This window comes from Thermobia domestica, chromosome 2 (assembly GCF_964235325.1).
Source record: "Thermobia domestica chromosome 2, izTheDome1.hap1.1, whole genome shotgun sequence".
NCBI classification, from domain to species: domain Eukaryota; kingdom Metazoa; phylum Arthropoda; class Insecta; order Zygentoma; family Lepismatidae; genus Thermobia; species Thermobia domestica.
In genome coordinates this window covers 134,238,663-134,261,721 of record NC_137455.1, presented here as the reverse complement: position 1 = coordinate 134,261,721, position 23,059 = coordinate 134,238,663, and the positions used below count along the sequence as shown (strand labels likewise).

At 33.7% G+C, this 23,059-nt stretch overlaps 1 protein-coding gene across 1 annotated transcript; it reads right to left on the bottom strand.

The window, feature by feature from the left end:
- Positions 1–827: 827 nt before the first annotated feature.
- Positions 828–22,921, bottom strand: LOC145675630 (chitinase-3-like protein 1). The gene is made up of 10 exons (XM_081746180.1): positions 22,783–22,921; positions 19,288–19,479; positions 18,202–18,302; positions 17,781–17,912; positions 14,952–15,079; positions 14,543–14,666; positions 13,946–14,131; positions 4,588–4,710; positions 3,654–3,830; positions 828–1,138 (listed from the first exon to the last, which is right to left on the bottom strand). The coding sequence occupies exons 1-10, from the start codon at positions 22,844–22,846 to the stop codon at positions 941–943; spliced, it is 1,425 nt and encodes a 474-aa protein (XP_081602306.1). The 5' UTR covers positions 22,847–22,921; the 3' UTR covers positions 828–940.
- Between the last annotated feature and the right edge of the window lie 138 nt (positions 22,922–23,059).

The window sequence follows — 23,059 nt, the reverse complement described above, 5'->3', positions numbered from 1 at the left end:
CTGCTTTCAAAAAAGTGGCCCTGTAATGGCCAAACGGTCAGTGATTGGTGGTTATGTCCGTTAGGATCCAACTATTTACAACATATCACGGTTTCAGCCATTTTTACTGAAACCCAGAATATCTTCGGCTGTTTTCTAAAAAGTGGCCCTGTAGTGGCCAAATGGTCAGTGATTTTTGGTTGTGACCATTGAGACTTTTCCAAGGTTACTAGAGAGGTTCTCTAGTAACCTTGAGACTTTTCCTCGGTACACAATATCTAAAACATATCACGATTTCAAGTAATTCCACCGAAATCTAATTTCCGTAAGGATTGTGATGGGTCCTTTGTCATTTCGAAGGAAGCCATTGCCCCCTGAAACTCTTTTCTCGCAAAAACGACAGAACCCGTACTTCCTACTTTGAAGTCATCTTTGCATTGGGAGAGTTTCGTTTCTTTAATGTGGCTCTTTTAGTCAAGGGAACCTTTTTTTGAAAAGGGACCCTTTGCCCCCATAACCTATTTTCCGAAAGAAATTTTTAAAAAATACGTGTCGATTTATTTTCGGTCTAGTATATATGTGCTAAGTTTGAAGAAAATCGAACAACGAGAAACCCTTGTGAAGCTACCTCCTTTACACTTTCACTTTTTGGACTTAACGGGTTTTTGCCTCAAAGTCTTATATTGTTGCCCGACATTTCAGCATGCGCCGGATGCCGACCGTAGCTCTGTAGCAGCTGAATTTCAAAACGGTACTTACTTAAAAGACACGATTCGTATAAAAGTTATTGTGATATCATATGGTTTCTGGGGACTTAATTTATAAATTAAAATATTATTAATCTGCATGTGAACACAATTGTATTTTCTAAACATTTATACAACAGCAATGCATATAGGTCAAATTAGAACGCAAATTCCAAGTTCTGCAATTCATGTATGTAAAATATTTACATTTTAAATTAAGCCGAACAACCTGGTACATTTTCCGGCCAATCACAAATTCCTGCATCAGGATTGAAAACCGTTCCAGCTGTACAAGTTTCTTCTATGTATTGCCAGTAATTTCCCATATTGATACACAAGTAGTATTTAGTACAGTCGTTTGGATCCGGATTATTTCCTTCGTGTTTACATTGTTCGGTTGGAGCTGGAGTAGGCTGAAACACAAAGAGTGATTGTTAAAATAAAGCAAGACGATGGAGTTTCCGATTAATAAACTACAACTTGAATATTCCCATGAAGCTTTCATCGGTATAGCTGCATTAGCGTACCTACCGTCTGTATTTTAGAAAAGAATTTCAGAGATAAGTATTGGATAATGTTATGTTCCATGTTAAATGAAACCTCTTAACACATTACAACTATATCTGCTCCTTCTCCCTCTCAAGGACAAATTCTCAGTTTTAGTATGATTTAGACAATAATTTTAGGAATGATCCGGAAAAAAATGGATCAAAAGATTGCGATCTTGGTCAATAAATTATTTTTTGGATCAGGGGTCACTAAATTTTTGAACAGTCCCTAAATCGAGTTTTCGAATTTTCTACTGAATAAGCACATCATACTGAGTTAAGTGATAGTTTGGGTACACTATATGTAGTTCTCCAGATATAAAGCCTACAAGAAAATTTTTGATTTAAATATATTGGATCTTGGATCTTGGACAAATTTTTTGATCGGCCTCTAAATCAAGTTTTCGTATTTTCTATAGAATAAACACATCATATTAAGTGATAATTTGGGTTTGGCTACACTATATGTAGTTCTCCAAATATAAGGCGCACATGAAAATTCTTTTGATCTAAACAAAAAGTGATTTCAAGAAATAGAATTTTTCTTTGTACCAATTACCTCATTAAGCTTGTATATTGTAATGTAAACTATTTTTCACAAGTGTTATATCTTACAGACGTAATAATTTCATTTCATTAACACATTTAATTAAAACTAGTACTACATTACATCTTTAAAAATATATATCAAAATTATTACTTGTTTTAATTATTTAGTGTTAATTCATTACAATTAACTTTAAAATTCAAGTTTTCTACCGAAAATTGAAGGAGAGAAAGTAAAAGAAGTAAGATGGGATTAGTTTTCAATACTTACATGACATTTTAATGTAAATGGGATATATAAACAGATTATAAAAGGATTGGAATGGTGGATGGCGGAAGAATAAATCCCAATAAATGTTTCATGTGAAATACCGTCTACTGCACAAGCAGAACATTAACTTGGACATTATTAAAAATGATTAGTGATTTTCGAAATGTGACTATGGAGAAGAATGGAGAATGTTAGGTAAATCACTCGCAAAAACAATAAGAAATGTTAGAAAAGGAGACAGTGAACGAACGTTATTGCAGAACTGGTTAGGGTGTTATTTGAGTAGAAACTGAATTCTAAGAAACAGCAGAAGATATGGTGTAGGAGTAGACTATAACTAATGAATAATATTTAAACGGATAATTTGAAATTCAAAACAATTTATTGTGTTTTGGTGTCCTATTTTCTCAAGCATGAGAATAGGAGAAACAACACAAATGATATTTCATATGGTGTATAAATAACAAGACCATAATATAAGCTTTTAGGTTAGAGCTCCTCCGTGGCTAAGCGGTTAGCATACGCGCCTTTGGCGTGGGAGGCCCGGGTTCGATTCCCGGCGGGAGCTCATGTGGTTCGGATTCCACGTTAATCAGTAGGTCTACGTCTCATATAGCCTCGCTGCTGAACGGGACGTAAAACTCAAAATCAACTCAACTCAAGCTTTTAGGTTAAATATAGCAAGACACAGGTAAAATGGTTTATAACCACAGTCATGTGTGAAATTGAAGGTACCATAAATCATACTAATTTTGCAACAATCCAATAGTTACTTTAACTTTTCATTAAAAAAAATATTTAAAAATTAAATACATATGATCTCATTGTTCTATAAACTTGTTATTGAATGAATCAAAACTTAAAAGTTTTTATGGTACTGTACATGTTGTTTTCTGTCTACATGTACAGTGGTCAGCTAAAGTGAATGCATCACTTCAGTTATCTTTCGTAAATATTTTTGGAAGGAATTAATCCTTCTAAAATGCAGTTCTGTGTAAAATAATAGGAATTGACTCTTTTAGGATGTAGTTTTATGTAGAATAATAGGAATTGACTCTTTTAGGAAGTAGTTTTGGGTACAATATTAGGAATTTACTCTTTTAGGAAGTAGGTTTGGGTAAAATATTAGGAATTGGCTCTTTTAGGATGTAGTTTTGGGTAGAATAATATGAATTGGCTCTTTTAGGCTGTTCTTTTCGGTAGAATGATAGGAATTGACTCTTTTAGGAAGTAGTTTTGGGTACAATATTAGGAATTGACTCTTTTAGGAAGTAGTTTTGGGTAAAATATTAGGAATTGGCTCTTTTAGGATGTAGTTTTGGGTAGAATAATATGAATTGGCTCTTTTAGGCTGTTCTTTTCGGTAGAATAATAGGAATTGACTCTTTTAGGAAATAGTTTTGGGTACAATATTAGGAATTGACTCTTTTAGGAAGTAGTTTTTGGTAAAATATTAGGAATTGGCTCTTTTAGGATGTAGTTTTGGATAGAATAATAGGAATTGGCTCTTTTAAGATGTAGTTTTAGGTAAAATAATAGGATATATAAAAGATATTAACGTACCGTGATGGAAGGATCCCTTGTTGTAGTGGGCAATGCCTCTGGTGGGTCTCCGTTGAGAGTTCTGTAAATTGCATTGAGAAGTGGATTTACACCCTCTTTGCAGTTACCATGGAAATCATCCGTCTCTATTGACCATATCATTGCCCCTGCAAGATCTTGATCTAAGACATAGTTGGCCTGCAAGATTTGTACATAGTTCATGTATTAATTTGTTTTAAAATACTAATCTCAACAAGATTTAACAAACTTACAATATATCAATATGAAAAATCTGTACAAGAATCTTACAAAAGAATAAGCATCTTTTACAGAAGCATGTTAAAATCTACATTGAATTCAGTACAAAAGCTTGCTATAAGTTATTTTAATACTAAAATATAATTTTCTTAATCTGTGTATCAAACTTTTACATACTAATGTACAATATGTTTCGTGTCAAATATAATTTACTCGGTCTGTGTACCAACTTATTGAAATTATTTTAAGTAATATATTTTTACACATTTGTCTTCAAGATTAATATTCAAAATAATTTCAAGAAAATATTATTTGAGTGTCATAAAAGTCAGGTTAATTTTTTAGTTTATGTTGAAGCTTAGTTCTATTTGAAAAATTATTAAATACTTAGTAATATTTATGATAATCAATGAAGTAAATGTACTTAATTATATATTATATATATATGTAATTTTATTTAAAAATTCAATTATATAAACTTGATCGTGAATCGTGTAAACGCTGTTCAATTTCAGTAAAGGAAACCAAATGCTCTTTTAAAGTGTTTGAAATATATTTAACTTGAGAATATGTCTATCACTCTTTTCTTTCTAAGCAACACTAACATTAACTTATATACAAATTTATAAATTAAAACTTTAAAGCCAAGGAATTTCTTATACAAATGAATTGTATGAGGAAAATGATGAATTCTTACCTTAAGTTTCAATGATTCAATATCGTCATAACTAATCCACTGGTTTCCTTTGTAGGCATAAGGAGTTTTATAATATTCATCCCTTACTATGGTCCATCCACCTTGCTCTAACATGACACATATCTAGAATAATATGAAATTATTATTTTCTAACATAGCAATAATAAGATAATGTAATATTAAGTTGAACAAGTGTTCATGTGTTATGCAAATATAACTGTTTACTGTTTTATCTAGGTAGTATAAAAATAAATCTATTGATTATTATGAATGCAGTTTAGTCAAACTAGTTTAATGTTCTGTGCGTTGTGATGGGTTTATCATTTACTTCTCTATTTGTTTCATTTGTTTGTGTTTTCATTCACGTGAAAGAGTTCTGATCAACTCTGATTTGCCTTAATTCTATGTTTCTTTTCATTTTTAAATGTGAACAATATTAAGTAACATAGCTAAATATGATACCTCCCAACATGGAGTTATCATGTTGAAAATTTTCGAACGCCCTGTATACTAATGTAAAATAATATATAATATAGGATATGTAAGGATGTAATGTTGTCATTTAATTTTCTTGTAATATTAAAAGGTAGGATTAAGTTAGGACGTGCATTAAAATAGGTTTAGGATATTATTTCGTATTTAATGTCTATGTTTTGTTTATTTCTATCTTAATTTCCTATATTTTTTTAAATAATATTCTGCTTATTTCTTTTATTTTCATCTGTAGAACGCTTTTCCTATCTCCAATCATTCTGAAAACCCTGTCAAAAATTTCTTTAAAATTTTATCCAAAAATTATTCTTCATAAAATTCTTTAGACTTTCAGCCATTTTGATAGAAAATCGTCAAGATTCACTCGGTTTTGGTGCATCATCTTCAATCTTGTCTTGTGTGACGTCAGTAGCACAGATTTACTGAATTATTTATAATTGGTCGCTTTCCTTTGAACTCTATGATAATTAGCTCATCTTCAATCTTCAGACTGTTACGTCACATTGTTGTCGTACTGTAATGGCGTCAGCCTAAGAAAGCAATCCTCTGTTATCGCCCGTCAGATATTATCGACATAAAGTGATAAAGAAAGCCGCTCCCGAACGGATTTTTACTACTAAAAAATCTAAAAGGGTTCGATTGCAAAATTTGCGATAATTTTTGCGCTATTTATTGAACGGAACGGAGCGAATAGCGAGGGGAATTAGTGAAGCGAAGCAGCCCAATGTTGTAAGTTGTCTGTATGCATTATGGACGAGGTCTGATTTCTGCAGAATAGGATCCTGATTTTTTTGGAAGAACCGTGATAGTTAATGGCCTTTTAACTGGTTCAAAATGGACTGTATGTTGTGGAAGATGTGAGTGATAGTTGTTTATTCTGGAACTGTGAAATCCATCACAAAATAAATAAGAATGGTTAACCGGAACGGGTACCTGTAAGGACAACATTGGATTCTGCTTGCATACAAACTCATCCGAACTGTAAGTAAGTTTTCTTTATTTCTAAAGTGGTTTCAAGCGAAGTAACTTGGTAGCCTGGATTTATGGATATTTTCTTTTAACCTCGAAATTCACCAAGTTATACCGTTGGAATATGGTGTTTAGTGGAACATAATAATATAACTATGTCTTCGTAAATTCCTTTCCCGTAGGATCTACACAATTACTGAGACAATATGTGACGGCTTAGGCTTATCTATAAAGGGGGGGGGGGGGAATAAAAGGTAGAGCAAATACTGACGGAATATACATGCAAGTGTAAAATTTTCATTTAGAGTGACCATCAAAATTCCTGTTATTCAAAGAAAGCAAAAATCTTGTGAAAGGCTATATACAGTATTCTTTATTATTGTTGTGATTTTTTTTTTAATTTGGCTATGCATCATTTGGCTGTACATTAGAACCACGCTAAACAAATAGGATAGGAATGACGTTCTCCAGTATAGAACATATATTCAACATATTTTATTCTTTTAAAGTTTTTTTTTAACCTTAACGTATCCGTGAAGTATGAGAAAGAAACCGAAGCTGTACTTTGATAAAAGAAGCACGATGGGTCGTCTTGTCATAAATTTCCGATAGGGGCAATTGGTTTCCTACACCGTGCGAACATTCATATAACTTTTTTTTTTTAAGTAACAGAATTTCATTAAAAGAAATGTGGCCTGGACTGCCAACCAAAGCGTTTTTACGTTATAAAATAAATTTGTTGGTGTGAGTGTGTAGTGTGAATGTGTCTTAGGTTAGTGTAGGTTAAGGATTTAGTGATTTCATGTGTATTTGTAATAAAATGTATAGGCAAGAAATGAATAAATATAGAAAAGGGTGCCTAGTAATTGTAGCTGCTGTGAACAGCTAAAACGTAAGATTTTTTTTTTTTAAATGAAAGATATGAATGCCAATGAGAGGCACTTTCCTTAAGATAGTCGAGAATGAGTAACTATTTAATAAAAGTAATAAATATTGGGAATATGTGAAATAAAATTTGAAAGTCATGAGAGTATGTGTGCATGTGATATTGTAAAATGGTTGGTCACGAATTGTGACACGCACGGTAAAATGATTCTGTAAAGTGTGAGGCGATGTATTGTTGTGCCCCTAAACTCAATGTAAACAGTCTGTATAAAGCTTCGGTGAAACAAGTAAAGCCTCAGGTTAACAATTATGTTTTATTCCATATAACAGAGATACAGTAGAGTAGAAATTTGTATAGTAAAACATGATTTAGTCGAGATCAATAGTGCGTCTTCCTATCAATCCGATAATGAATCATCGAGGGGAAAATGATATGAGTGAAACGTTACGGGGAACCCATCAGTGAATGTCACGAATCCTGAGATTTATTTTTTTTTATTTACTTTTCCAAATTTTCGAGTTTATTTATATTTTTTTTTCCGTTGCGCAAACTTCATTTAGATAATACACTTGTAGGACAGGTCTTCTGAGTTCGATCCTTTCTCCCATGACTATGGAGCGAGTGAGTGTATCCCCGGTTGCGAGCTATTCTTCTGTGGTGGCCACATAGACTTGTAGCTGGTTAAACTGGTGATATACTCAAACGCACCTTGGTCCCGAGAAAGCGAACATCTGAGAACAACAGTAGACACGAATACATACATAAACAAAACAAATATATAGAAATAAATTATTTTTACTAACAAATTTGGCTACGCCAGCCAGGATGATATTCGGTGATGGAACTTGTAATGTTTCGATTATATCATTCTCAAGGAAGGATGGTCACAAAAAAAAAAAAAAAAAAAGCGAGTTGAAGAAAGTGGTAAATCTTTATAGATGAGCAGGAATAGTTGCATATTGTCTGAGTAATTGGTAGATCCGGGGAATTTTATGAAAGTTTGTAAAAAGGAAGAGAAAATATGTCGTGTAAAAAGTTAAGTGAGACCAATCAGTCTGTGCACAAGTATAGTTGTTGTGACGAGCTAATAGAAGGAGTAAGCGTCTTTTGTGACGATTGTCAATTGTGGATTCATTCCCAATGCCAGGGATTGTCGGAAACGGAAGTCACCGAACTGCAACAAAGTGTGGAACCGTGGTATTGCAAATATTGTACTGTAAAACGTGCGGCACAGGTAGACTTGCCGGCGTCCAATGGAGAAAATGACACAGAGAGGGGTTCACTGGTAGTTCTTCCGCAGGTGACCGAGGTAGAGAATGATACTGTAGTGCAGGAATCGGTAGAGTCACAGTCCACGTCTAACTTAGCTGAACTTTTACAGCAATTTACTCAAACATTAAGTCTAAAATTTGATCAGAAATTTGGTAATGTTAGTACTCAGTTAGAACAAGTTAATGCTAATATGAACACTCAGTTAGAACAAGTTAATGCTAATGTAAACACTAGATTTGAAAATGTAAACTTTGCGTTAGGGCAGATAAATGACAGATTTTCTAAAGTAAGTGATAGCATTCAAGATCTCAATAACCGGTTTGAACAGTTTAAGTTAGAGACAAATACCACTATCACAGAGAAGTTCGAACGTGTAAGTAAAGACGTGGAGGAGGTACGTCAAGACGTCCAGGACCTTCAGTCCACTTTCACCAATTATCGCGAAACATTGGATGAGCGCGTAACGGATGTGGGAAAGGAGTTGCGTCTGTCGGAATGCACCGTGAATCGTAGATGTGACTCTCTAGCTAAGGAAATATCACGTCTCGAATCACAACAAAAAGACGACTATCGGCAACTTGAGATCAAAGTACAGACCCTTACGAACCGCGTCATGAATAGAGTACCTAAGGGAAATAGGAAACGTTTGTATACTGGATCCGTTGATTCAGATGGCTCAGATTCTGATGCTTTAGTGGAGGTTCCAGTATCTTCGGTTGGGGAAACTGCAACCATCACTACAGTGACGGTGTCAGGGTGCCTGTCAACGGCCAGGGATGCAATTTGTGGAAATGTCACCCAACTTTCCAGTCACATGCCAAATGAGGTGGTGAGACGGATGAATGAAAGAATAGATGGAAAGAGAAATGAAGGGGTAATTAGGCGCGTTCCTTTGACAAGTGTGACCTGTCTGCCTCATCAGTGTTGCCAACTCACGCATGTTCCACTAATGTCAGCTCAGGTTATTCCGAGTGGGGTGCGTACGAGCGTTGGAGTTCTGGAGGAGGGGCACAATCATGCGGGGACTACCATTTCCGAGAAATCTTCATTAGGTCAAAATTTAAATAACCTTGTCACTTTTGGACAAAATTCACCGACGGAAAGGGGCCCCGTATTAGAGTGTGGCACTCCTCAGAACACCAATGGACGTGCGGACACAGCAAACGGCAACAAACATATCAGCATCCGATTGTCAGAAATTCGGAACTTACCCATGTTTACAGGGGAATTCGGACAAGCTAGTTTATTCCTCGAAAACTTGGAACAAACTTTTCAATTATTAGAGGCTTCTGACCGAGAAAAATTATTATTATTGCCACGTTGTTTGACAGAGGGGGCTAGAGCTTGGTATAAAACGGTCGAAGAACAGATACGAACCTACGATGATTTTGTTCGATTATTCAGGGACAGTTTTCTCTCTTTACGGATGGAGCGCCTACAGAAGAAATTCGTACAAAACATGCGATATGACCGAACGAAATACCCTCGTTTGAGAGACTTCGCCTGGAAGGTGATAGCGGAATATTATGCGGTCGTGCATCATCCGGATGAAGGGGAACTAATCGAAATCCTGCTTGACTGTTTGCCTCCGAATGAGTCTAAGATATTAAGAGCTGTGGAACCCAAATCCACACAACAGTTAATTTTAAAATTAACCGAATTAGAGGGTTACCCAGAACACACTGGAGCCGTGACTGAGAGAAAATGGAGGAAACCTTCCGTACGACAAGTAATGGTCCAAAAGAAGTTTGGAAAAGGAGGGAAACAAACCAAGGAGTCGTCCTCACAAACCGAAGAGACTAAGGAAAAAACTCTGATGAGTAATTCACGAGATTCCTCCAGTACGGAAGAGCGGAAATCACGATATCCTTACAGGAATCGATGGAGGAATGGAAATTCCTATAACCGAAACATGAGAGGTCGTGGCCCGGGAAGACCGCGGTATGACCCATACCGAGAGAGACCAGGAGTAGCCTATGGCTATGGAAATAGTGGAGAATACGGGAATTATCCAAGTGGATCCCAGGTTTTCCCAAATGGAAATGGAACTTCTGGTGGGATGCGTGCCAGTCCGCCATATGCATCGGGTGTACCACCACCTGGAGGGGGTAGTGTACCCCATACAACACCTTCCCCAGGGGTGAACAAGGCGACTGTGGCGGGATCGTACCCATCTCACCCGACGTTCGCACCAACGTCAGTCGGAAGTCAAACGAAATTTCCATTGGCCAAAGGAATCTGAATCTGTACCTGACGATAAGAAATTCGTTATTTCCATACCTGCGATAAAACCGAAAAGAGAAAAGAAAGAAGAAGAAAAGAAAGGAAAAAATGAGATAAAAGAAGGTTCTCTGGTAATGTTAAAGACCCATTACTTATCATCGGTACCAAAGAAGGTATTCTCAAAATTCATGTTAACATATCTCGGACCATATTTGGTAACTAAACTTTTCAGGAATTCAGCTCAACTTCAAACATTATCAGGAGAGAATATTGGAGTGCAAAGCTACGACAACCTAAAACTTTTTCGATGTTCAGATCTCAAGCGACGACAACTTCTTGGCGAGGCAGAGAATCCATAAAAGCTCAAAGGCGAAAATAAAACATTTTTCGGATTTTAATTAGGTTAAGAGATTTAGATTAGTATAAATGTCGTTTATTTTTCTTTTAGTGTAGATAAATGTTGTTAGTGTATTCATGATGTAAGAAAAAAAATTTTTTTCCCAAGGACCGCGGAAGATGATACCTCCCAACATGGAGTTATCATGTTGAAAATTTTCGAACGCCCTGTATACTAATGTAAAATAATATATAATATAGGATATGTAAGGATGTAATGTTGTCATTTAATTTTCTTGTAATATTAAAAGGTAGGATTAAGTTAGGACGTGCATTAAAATAGGTTTAGGATATTATTTCGTATTTAATGTCTATGTTTTGTTTATTTCTATCTTAATTTCCTATATTTTTTTAAATAATATTCTGCTTATTTCTTTTATTTTCATCTGTAGAACGCTTTTCCTATCTCCAATCATTCTGAAAACCCTGTCAAAAATTTCTTTAAAATTTTATCCAAAAATTATTCTTCATAAAATTCTTTAGACTTTCAGCCATTTTGATAGAAAATCGTCAAGATTCACTCGGTTTTGGTGCATCATCTTCAATCTTGTCTTGTGTGACGTCAGTAGCACAGATTTACTGAATTATTTATAATTGGTCGCTTTCCTTTGAACTCTATGATAATTAGCTCATCTTCAATCTTCAGACTGTTACGTCACATTGTTGTCGTACTGTAATGGCGTCAGCCTAAGAAAGCAATCCTCTGTTATCGCCCGTCAGATATTATCGACATAAAGTGATAAAGAAAGCCGCTCCCGAACGGATTTTTACTACTAAAAAATCTAAAAGGGTTCGATTGCAAAATTTGCGATAATTTTTGCGCTATTTATTGAACGGAACGGAGCGAATAGCGAGGGGAATTAGTGAAGCGAAGCAGCCCAATGTTGTAAGTTGTCTGTATGCATTATGGACGAGGTCTGATTTCTGCAGAATAGGATCCTGATTTTTTTGGAAGAACCGTGATAGTTAATGGCCTTTTAACTGGTTCAAAATGGACTGTATGTTGTGGAAGATGTGAGTGATAGTTGTTTATTCTGGAACTGTGAAATCCATCACAAAATAAATAAGAATGGTTAACCGGAACGGGTACCTGTAAGGACAACATTGGATTCTGCTTGCATACAAACTCATCCGAACTGTAAGTAAGTTTTCTTTATTTCTAAAGTGGTTTCAAGCGAAGTAACTTGGTAGCCTGGATTTATGGATATTTTCTTTTAACCTCGAAATTCACCAAGTTATACCGTTGGAATATGGTGTTTAGTGGAACATAATAATATAACTATGTCTTCGTAAATTCCTTTCCCGTAGGATCTACACAATTACTGAGACAATATGTGACGGCTTAGGCTTATCTATAAAGGGGGGGGGGGATAAAAGGTAGAGCAAATACTGACGGAATATACATGCAAGTGTAAAATTTTCATTTAGAGTGACCATCAAAATTCCTGTTATTCAAAGAAAGCAAAAATCTTGTGAAAGGCTATATACAGTATTCTTTATTATTGTTGTGATTTTTTTTTTAATTTGGCTATGCATCATTTGGCTGTACATTAGAACCACGCTAAACAAATAGGATAGGAATGACGTTCTCCAGTATAGAACATATATTCAACATATTTTATTCTTTTAAAGTTTTTTTTTAACCTTAACGTATCCGTGAAGTATGAGAAAGAAACCGAAGCTGTACTTTGATAAAAGAAGCACGATGGGTCGTCTTGTCATAAATTTCCGATAGGGGCAATTGGTTTCCTACACCGTGCGAACATTCATATAACTTTTTTTTTTAAGTAACAGAATTTCATTAAAAGAAATGTGGCCTGGACTGCCAACCAAAGCGTTTTTACGTTATAAAATAAATTTGTTGGTGTGAGTGTGTAGTGTGAATGTGTCTTAGGTTAGTGTAGGTTAAGGATTTAGTGATTTCATGTGTATTTGTAATAAAATGTATAGGCAAGAAATGAATAAATATAGAAAAGGGTGCCTAGTAATTGTAGCTGCTGTGAACAGCTAAAACGTAAGATTTTTTTTTTAATGAAAGATATGAATGCCAATGAGAGGCACTTTCCTTAAGATAGTCGAGAATGAGTAACTATTTAATAAAAGTAATAAATATTGGGAATATGTGAAATAAAATTTGAAAGTCATGAGAGTATGTGTGCATGTGATATTGTAAAATGGTTGGTCACGAATTGTGACACGCACGGTAAAATGATTCTGTAAAGTGTGAGGCGATGTATTGTTGTGCCCCTAAACTCAATGTAAACAGTCTGTATAAAGCTTCGGTGAAACAAGTAAAGCCTCAGGTTAACAATTATGTTTTATTCCATATAACAGAGATACAGTAGAGTAGAAATTTGTATAGTAAAACATGATTTAGTCGAGATCAATAGTGCGTCTTCCTATCAATCCGATAATGAATCATCGAGGGGAAAATGATATGAGTGAAACGTTACGGGGAACCCATCAGTGAATGTCACGAATCCTGAGATTTATTTTTTTTTATTTACTTTTCCAAATTTTCGAGTTTATTTATATTTTTTTTTTCGTTGCGCAAACTTCATTTAGATAATACACTTGTAGGGCAGGTCTTCTGAGTTCGATCCTTTCTCCCATGACTATGGAGCGAGTGAGTGTATCCCCGGTTGCGAGCTATTCTTCTGTGGTGGCCACATAGACTTGTAGCTGGTTAAACTGGTGATATACTCAAACGCACCTTGGTCCCGAGAAAGCGAACATCTGAGAACAACAGTAGACACGAATACATACATAAACAAAACAAATATATAAGATAAAATTATTTTTGCTAACAAATATTTTAAAGATGCCGACTTTCTAGTAACATATCTCGATATTTTATCAAATTTATCGAAGTATAATTTAAAATATTAAATTATATCTGCCAGTACATTGATTTTGTATTTATTATTAATTATAGTTATTTTAAAATTTTTGTTTCGTTAATGGAATGTATTGAACAACCTAATATATTTTTTAAAGAATCGTTGTATTCATTGTATTCGTTGTATTCATTTCAAATACATGTAAACAATGATCCTTATACATATTTAGAATATAAAGATATACGAGTGACCAAATGTATTCCTCTGTTTATATAAGTACCTCGTTGTAACCTAGAAATCCTGCTTCTCGGGTGTATTGTCCTGCTACGCCTGGTCTTATGGCAGACGCACCAAGTCCATTGTTATTAGCATTGTCCAAAGTGAAAGTACGTCCATATAAAGGCATTCCCACATTTATCTTCTCTTTCGGAGCTCCTAGGCTAATCCAGTAATTAACACTGAAATTCTTAAAAGAAATGAAAAGATGAACTAACAGTGGATAGAGGGATTAATGCAGAATCATTTAAAACGCTTTTAATTAAGTTCAGAAGCCCTTCCGAAGGAAAGAGTTATATTTTATTCAAAGAATTTTAATTGATTATTCAATAATTTCTAGAAGATTTATTTCTTTAGAAAGTATAATTAAATCCACAATTTTTTAACACGTTTAACCAAACGTATAAATTAACCAAAAGGATTTCTTGATAAGCAGTTAGGAAGAATTATGTTTTTTTAAAAATAATTCTTAAATTGTTGAAATAAGTTTTCTGATTTTTGTAAAACGATGATTGTAAATCTGCACTCAATATCCTAAATTTAGTGCAAATTCCTATTTCACATTAGTTATTATTTCAAAGAATTATGTAAAAAAAAATACCGTGTTATAATAGGTGTTATTTCCTTCCTCATCTGGGCGACCATACAAAGGGGAGTTGATTCCAGTCACTTGATCAAATGCTCCGTGAAAATCATAACTCATCAAATTGATGTAGTCCAAATAACTGGAAAATAGGACGTTTTTGGATAACTATACTAACACGTATTAAAATTTAGTACTTGTTTCATTTTATATTAATTTAAACTTCATACAAGTATCTATCTTAGTTGTTTGTATTTTTTCCCAGAATGCTAAATTATTCACATGAAGTTGCAATAGAAACATCGAGCTAATAAACAACATTGTATTACTAAGGTTTTAAACAATTTTTGATTATAATTACACATTATTATTATTTATAGTTGTAGTAATTGTTGTTGTGATCATTTTAATAAAGGATGATCCTTACGTTCCAAGGGCTGGAACATCATATGATACATCAACTGTGCCCTTTCCTGCTGATACCGCTGCTGTTATGATCAGTCCTTCAGGTTCAAACGCTGCTCTTAGCTCTTTCAACAAGGTTACATAATTTTCCTGTTACAAATGGATAACAATTTATTGTTTAATAAACTTACGTTGAAACAAACTAATGTACATTTTTTTTAAAGTGTAACAATTGAAAGAAAATTGGAAGATCAAACACTACTAAAGTAATTTTAGAAGTAATAATGGTCTTAGAAATCAATTCATATTATTCGTTATAAAATTTAATGAGATCTCAGATAATCCTAAGTTGAAAAGGGAAATATATCAATTTGTGACTCACACTATCCTGGAATGTTAAACAACTTTGCTTAAGAGATTTATAATATTTGTTGCAGAAAGACAATGAACACAATGAGAATTCTTTATAACAAATATAAAACCTTTCATTGTGTATGCTAATTCATAATAGTAAACAGTTACCTAATAGTTGTTGCTAGTCACTATCAGTGGGTGGATGTGGAATTGTCTATAACGAATCTTTTGAATAGTTGCAAAAATAAATGGTATGGCGTTTGGGGTGGATGCTGTGCTAACTCTAAAATTAAATAAATAAATGAATAAATAACTCTATAACTAAATGTAAATAATTAGAGCCTTTAATTGAGCACGATTTTAATCTATTGTGTACAGCGAGCCTTAAGTAATACAGAAGAGCAAAAACGTAACTGCAAAATATTAAAGATAGAAATACACTGTACACAATTTTTTAACCTGTGGTTTTTCGTATATGGTTTTCACTCATAGTTTAAAATTGCGTTTTGGAGATTGTCTAACGTTAACTATCGTATCTACATATGTATACTATTCCTGTGTTACAAAACACGCGATCGCCCCCCTGGAACCTCCCGTGATTACTAATAGGAGTCTGATACAAGCTTCTAACAAAAGTATTTAGTAGAACTGTTACGAATGAACGATAAATATACTGTCGCAATATCATTATTAAATTACAATAAGGCGTAATATTTTGAACACGTTAATATTATCCAAGTGTATTCAATCATTGACATTAAAGTTAACAAAAATAACGATCACTAGTTGCCCATGTGGATATCAACCGTACTCTTCGTGTAACGGTGGATTTTAATTAGTCGAAATAGCAATAGTTGTAGTTTGTCAGTGATTAACTGTAATTTCTTTGAACAATCTTGCAATATTATTCGAGGATTTTTTTTTTTTTTTGTGAGGCTATTGTGCAGGAACGATGGATTGGGTGTGTGCTTCTGTCAAACACATTGTATACTGTGTTAAAATCGATAATGTGAACTATTAGAAAGTGAGGCAAGTAACACTGTTACACCAGACATGTTCAACAGGTTCTGATGTGAACCTGATTATCGTCTGGACGTGTACGGCGCTATGAATGGTGCACATATAGAAACATACTGACATACAATCACACTTTAGCATGTTTCTTGTCATAATATAGTGGACTCTAGTAGCACTGCATTTGTTTTTGAACCGAATTAACTATTTGAGTTCATAAACAAATCGGTGTATCATTGAACCACACAAGTGCATTACTTCTCCTTCCTAAAGCTACCCCACGAAACCTCACTATTTTCTTGAACACTTCCTAACATCAACGTTATTATTATATATCGAGTGTCCCAAAATTCACGCAAGAAGTGATTTTGATAGAAAACACATGTTTATAACTCAACATTGCAATGTTCTTTTATTGATTCATAAAGTGTACAGCATAGGTTATGTATGAAATAGCATGTTGGGTAAATGGCCTTCACGGCTTTGGTGGCACATGACACTGTACTCACTCTTTTGTTGAAATTTTCCACGACCGTTTTGCATAAATGTGGCTGAATTTCGTTCATATAGCGCAAATGGCGTGGATGGTCATGGGCTTGTTGGCTTTAAAAAATCCAAAGAAAAAATCCAACTGCGTTACATTGCATGATCTAGGCGACCAATTCTGATAACCAAAATGGGATGTTAGACGATCAGGAAACTGAATGTCCAATTCTTGGCTACGGTGCCGAATTGATGTTCTTGGCCTCTCGGCAACACTCTGACAAACTGCTTCGATATTTTATGTTGAACAACTTGTTGAAGGACGGCCAGAGTGTTTAAGATCAAGAATTGATTCAATCTCCCTAAAATTTTTAATTAATCTCATCATAGTTGATCACTATTTCGACATTGTTTTGTACGAAAATTGCGAACTATAGCTGCTAAACCTTCATTATATTTAAAATATTGCTTAAAAATGAGAATGCGTTGTTATTTCGTGTAATGCTTCATTTTTAATAGCCCTGAACTGTCAGCTGTCACGTTGTCTTTTTTTTTTTTTTTTTTTTTTTTTTGGCAACACCTTAGTGCACAAATGGCGCAAAATTCAAATCTTGCGTTAACTTTGGGACACCCTTTATTCTGTAGTTGGAGAACTATGCGCGCACACGCACAACATATACAAAAATGTTATGAATTGTATACCTATTTTGTATCAACTACACACTATGTAACATGAAAGATATTTGATTTCTAGAAATATATAACGTTATTCAAGAAATCGTTTTAATTATAGAAAACGTTGTTAGACATTAATAGAGAACGTCAAGCTTTATGAAACTACAGCATCTTCCCACTTGTACTAGAAATATTTAATTATTTTTGGACAAGATTTGCGTTTATGAATGTACTGAAATTAAGCATACTTGATACCATAAATATTAATTATTTGCGCGAGTTTGATGCATGTAAGTCAAAATATACTATAATACACATTACATACTCTGTCCTCGGGGTGCCCTCCTCTTCCTACGGGATATTCCCAATCTAGATCCAATCCGTCAAATTTGTATGTTTTCAACATTTGTAATGCACTATCGATGAAATTCTTTCTTGTCTCAGGGCTGGATACCATCTGGGTTAACGAGAAAGAAAGAAAATTAAAGATCAAATATATTATACGAGAACAATAGAAGAATCACATCATCAACGAATAAAGAAAAAAAGGGAAAGCAAATGACTGAACAAAATTTAATATTTGATTTTTTTTAATGAAATAATACTTGTTCTATCTTAAACACAAACGAAAGTAAAATATCAAATAAATGTTGAAGTTTGATTAGATATTATTATTGACCTCCTAATATACAGTAAAAAAAATGTTTCATTTTTATCAACTAAACATATTCAAATTCCGAACTTACTGCAGAATATTTGGGAGAACCTTCATTCCAACCACCGACAGCCAGAAGAATCTTCAGAGAAGGGTTGGCCCATCGCATGTTGGTGAATCTGGTGAAAGCGTCTGCAATATACGTTGTATTCAATAAGAAGGTGGGAAAATGTATATCATTGTATAAATGTATTCAAATTTTACGGTCTTTGTATAAATTATTTTTTATATACTCTTCATAATTCTCTAAACATTAGTACACTGAATTATCCAAGTATCTTCAATGGTCTGAAAAGAGGAAAAAGTATTCTTCAATGGGGTACACATTATCATTTGTAGCGGACGTGTTACCGGTCAAATCACCACTTATACTGTACGTCTTTCCTGATGCTATTGACTTCAATGTACTCTATACTTACATTGTCTTCATGACATAACGTTAAATCGTATGTGCCAACGAGTTGGCGATTTATTTAAAATGAAATGAAATCTTTCAGTTTTACGTCCCACACTTACACCTTTTAGGCTAAAGGAGACAGTGATGATGAGTAAATGGCAGAATGAAGAAAGTGGAATGAAACATGAGAACCCTGAGAAAATCCATGCGCACGATATTTGCCCACTAGAAAGCCCATTGGGTGCGAGCTGGGATTGAACCAAGGACCCATTCTCCAAAGGGGAACCATACGACTTATTTCAACTAGTGATGTGACAACGCCAACAGACATACGCCAAAACTCGCTCCAAGCTGTAGAAAAATTATAATTCTAGTGATCATTACATCTAAGTGAGATTTTATTACTGCCTTTCTTGCTCGTCAATTCTCTGTATTCATTTTTTTTAAAGTATGTGTTAAAAGAAAAATATCCTTCTGACTCTAAAGAGAGAGAAAAGATAGTATGGAATATAGTTCATACTGTCTGATATTAGACATGTCCTTTATCTCGTATTATAGTTTATTTTCATCTTATAATTTTTAAAGATACATCTCAAGCCATGAGAAAGTACGGATGACAACTATCTCGAAATATATAAAAGACATTTATATCTATACTTTTATATACTTGATCTGAAATACACAGTTTCCCATTTCTCCTTAAATATCTAGCTTTTTTACCTCTGCCGTCCATTTCAGGTGTGTCATTCCAAGGATCCAACGAAACTAAAATTCCCGATCCATTGGTACTAAGTCCAGCAAAACCATAGATGAAATGTGTGCATAGTGTTGGGTCAATGTTACCAACGTCAAACCTTCCACCTACAGGTCGGTAGACAGCCCAACTTCCATAGTAACACACCACGTTCTTAACTGAAAAACAAATAATTATATATATATCTTCAACGTACGTTCATTTCCTCTGATTTACTAACATAATATTGAGTTCTGTAGACGCGTGATAATAATTTTGTTTAGTCATTCTTCGTTTTTAGTAGGCCTAAGTATAATCATTATATGTATATACAATGTTCCTACCATATCCAAGTCACGCGGTAACAATAGTGATTATCTTATTAATTAGTTGTCATACAAAAGAAGTTTTGGTGTATTATTTTTGCCTAGAAGATCACTTATAAATAAAAAATAAATAAATAGAACTTAAGAAAACTTTGCAGCATACCATTGGTTATATATTGTGCTCTAGACCAGTGGCTCTCAAAGTGGGGTTCGCGACGCATAAAAATTAAAATGTGTTATAATAAAATGGAAGTCACAACTGTAATGCAAGAAGTATTTTTAAGATTAAGAAACTGCAACTGTGGGCAGTACGAGTACAAAACAATAACTATTCATCATTTCCAGTGTTCAAGGATTGTATTGATTCTTCAGGTGAAAAAATTCTGCTGAAATGTACAAAACACTTGTAGGACATTTGAAAGCATTAGCTGCAAGTTTTCGAGAATATTTTCCTGTCCCACAACCTGGTAAAGGTTGGATTGAAAATCCTTTCACTAATGTAGAAATCCATGACATACAAGGTATCAATCTCCCTAACACAGAACGAGAACAGCTATTGGAACTATCCTGAGATACTTCATGAAAAACGTTTTCGAAAAAAATGAACTTTGTAGCTTATGGTTGTACGTGCGCTGTGAGTATGAAGAGTTGTCTAAAAAGACATTGCAATATTTGATACCTTTCTCTACCTATTATTTATGTGAGCAGATCGTTTCTGCTCTTTGTAGTATTAAAACCTTAAAACGAAATCTTCTTAATGTGAAATCGGAACTAAGATTGATGGAGAAAAAACTTATTCCAGATTTCAATACAATTATGGATAACACAAAGAATTTCATTCATCACATTAGTGACCCCTAATTGAGAACTGTTTATCAAGTGGATTTCCTTTTTAAAAAAAGTGATTTTCAGTCTTGAAAGTTACTGTATTTTTAATTGAAACAATCATGTATCAATCATGTTTTCAATTTTCAGTAGGAAACAATCATGTATCTTCAGAATAAATTACTTCTTGTATTATTTTTCTTGTTCTCTTTCTTGTACTGGGTGATTCTAATTAGTATATTTTTTAATATGTGAAATTTCACATAACATTGTAAAGGGGTCCGCAGATCACTTTCCGAATGAACAGGGGTCCGCGTTATCGGAAAGTTTGAGAACGACTGTTCTAGACCATACGTACAGAACCACTTTAAGAGTTCCATTTGCCAAGTTGATTTCGAAACAACGTTAATAAGGGAAATGAAAAAAAAAACACACAAATTTAATAATAATAATAATAATAATAATAATAATAATAATAATAATAATAATAATAATAATAATAATAATAATAATAATAATAATAATAATAAAGTGAGTTTCGTTTCACAGTGTGAAACTGCTACGGTAGACTTCCAAACTATTCGAATGCAATACACAAACTTCAAGTAGTACATCTGTAACTCCTGGTTGCAATACAGGAATAACATCAAAGATAGAATCAGTCCCTCGGACGCTGAATTCATATCAGAAACCTATTACTCATTGTCTCTTACTGCTTTTGTTCTATATAGGTTAACATCTATCTCTTGCAGTTGGTAGACAGAAATAAAATCAGAGGTGAAACATATTCTTGGTAGCGAATCTATATATATATATCAACTGCTCTTCCAAACTATTTCTCTTTTATCCATTATGCAAGCACGGTTGTAAACGAAACATCAGAGATTTTCACGTCTTCTGATTTCAACTTATATATAAATCAATACCAAACTGATTCTTCAAACTGAATCTGTGTCAGAACTGTTTTTTGGATAACTCTTATCCTTTTTGCTGTATTCAAATATGAATTAATACATTAAGTAATAGTAAATTCCAACCACTTCTGGTTTGACAGAGTGTCGTTGATAGTATGTTTCTTTGAGATGCTGAATTGATTGTTGAAAATCACTTGTCGCTATCTATTACTGTTTTTTCTATGACGATCAACGTTAAAACTAGAAAGGGTTTATTTCTACCATTTCGGGTTTGAACAAATGGTTAACGGAGGAGATGGAAGCTATTCTTGAGACGCTGAATACATTTAAAAAAAGCTTCTAGATATCTCTTACAGTTTTTGCTGTATGGAAATTAATATTAAAACAGGAAGTATTAGTGCCACTTTCGGTTTACATAGAATGTTGCGGGTATAATATCTATATGTTCTCATAAACTGAACCTATTGTAGAAGACTACTTGTCCCTTTCTATTTCCACTTTTGTTCTGTGACGAAAAATGTTGAAATCGAAAATGGTTGATTTTTACTATTTTCGGTTTGAATAGAGGGTTAATGAATTATGGAACCTGTTGTTGAGACACTGATTCATTTTTTTGAAGCAATAAAAAAAAAACTGCTCGATATTACTTACCAATTTTATTTATAGAAATCAATAGTGAAACCGGAAGTAATAGTAAATTTCAATTACTTACGATTTTGGTAGAATGTTGCGATTGATAACGATACGCTGCATCAATTGCAAGAAACATATTGTCGTTATCTATTACTGTTTTGTTCTAAAGCGGAAAAATGTTGAAACCGGAAATAGCTAATTTCAGTCTGAATAGAGTGTTAACGGGTCAGATGGATCCTATTCTTGGTACTCTGAATCGATTGCAGAAAATTCTCTTCTCAAGATCTCGTACTTGTTTTTGCTTTGATACCTGTCGACAGACAGACGGACGAAAGTAGCCGTTCTATAAGATTTACAACACTTACGCTTACGATAATTTGGGAGTCTAATAATAATAATAATAAGTATTATTATAATACTTGAATATTGCAGTAAATTATTTGCAATCATATTAGGAGGTCAGACGGAACGCAATGGTAACTAACAAAATCAACGTTGGCTTTCAGTATATGGCCCCATGCTCTTCACTAAAGTATACTAGTGAGTTCTGAATTAGAAAATACACATTCACCTTCAAAAATTCTTACCTTTTCTAGTGAACTATCAATAAATAATATTATACAAAATTCGCAAACATTTAAGATATATTTCTTTAGAACACATTTCTCAACTTGCAAAATCTCAAAAAAATCCTAATTATTTTAACCATTTTATTACAATTATTAATAAATAGATATAGTATATTCATTGTTGATATTTCATTCCGAATTTAGTAAATACTTACGTGCAAATGATGGAATCAGACACGCAGCAAATACGCTTAAACACAGAATTACTTGACCACGCATCTTTTCTAAAAGAAACAAACATAAACAGGAAATGTTATATACATATTTTATATAATTTGTTATGACTTAGTTGATTTCTAAAAGTATTTCTCAACAATAAGTAACGCTGATTATTTCATTGAAAGGTATTATTTATTAGTATTAGGGATTAGCATAATATGCTTGCAATTAAATATAATCTTTTGCGTTATCTTGTATTTTAAAGCTGTATGA

Bases quoted from the DNA above. Each gene is read 5' to 3' on its own strand.
- LOC145675630 (XM_081746180.1), bottom strand. From the start codon at position 22,846: ATGCGTGGTCAAGTAATTCTGTGTTTAAGCGTATTTGCTGCGTGTCTG. The intron at 17,913-18,201 runs GTAAGTTCGGAA...TCGTTAACCCAG, and splicing joins GTTCTCCCAAATATTCTGCA to ATGGTATCCAGCCCTGAGAC. The intron at 14,667-14,951 runs GTAAGGATCATC...CCTATTTTCCAG, and splicing joins GATGTTCCAGCCCTTGGAAC to TTATTTGGACTACATCAATT.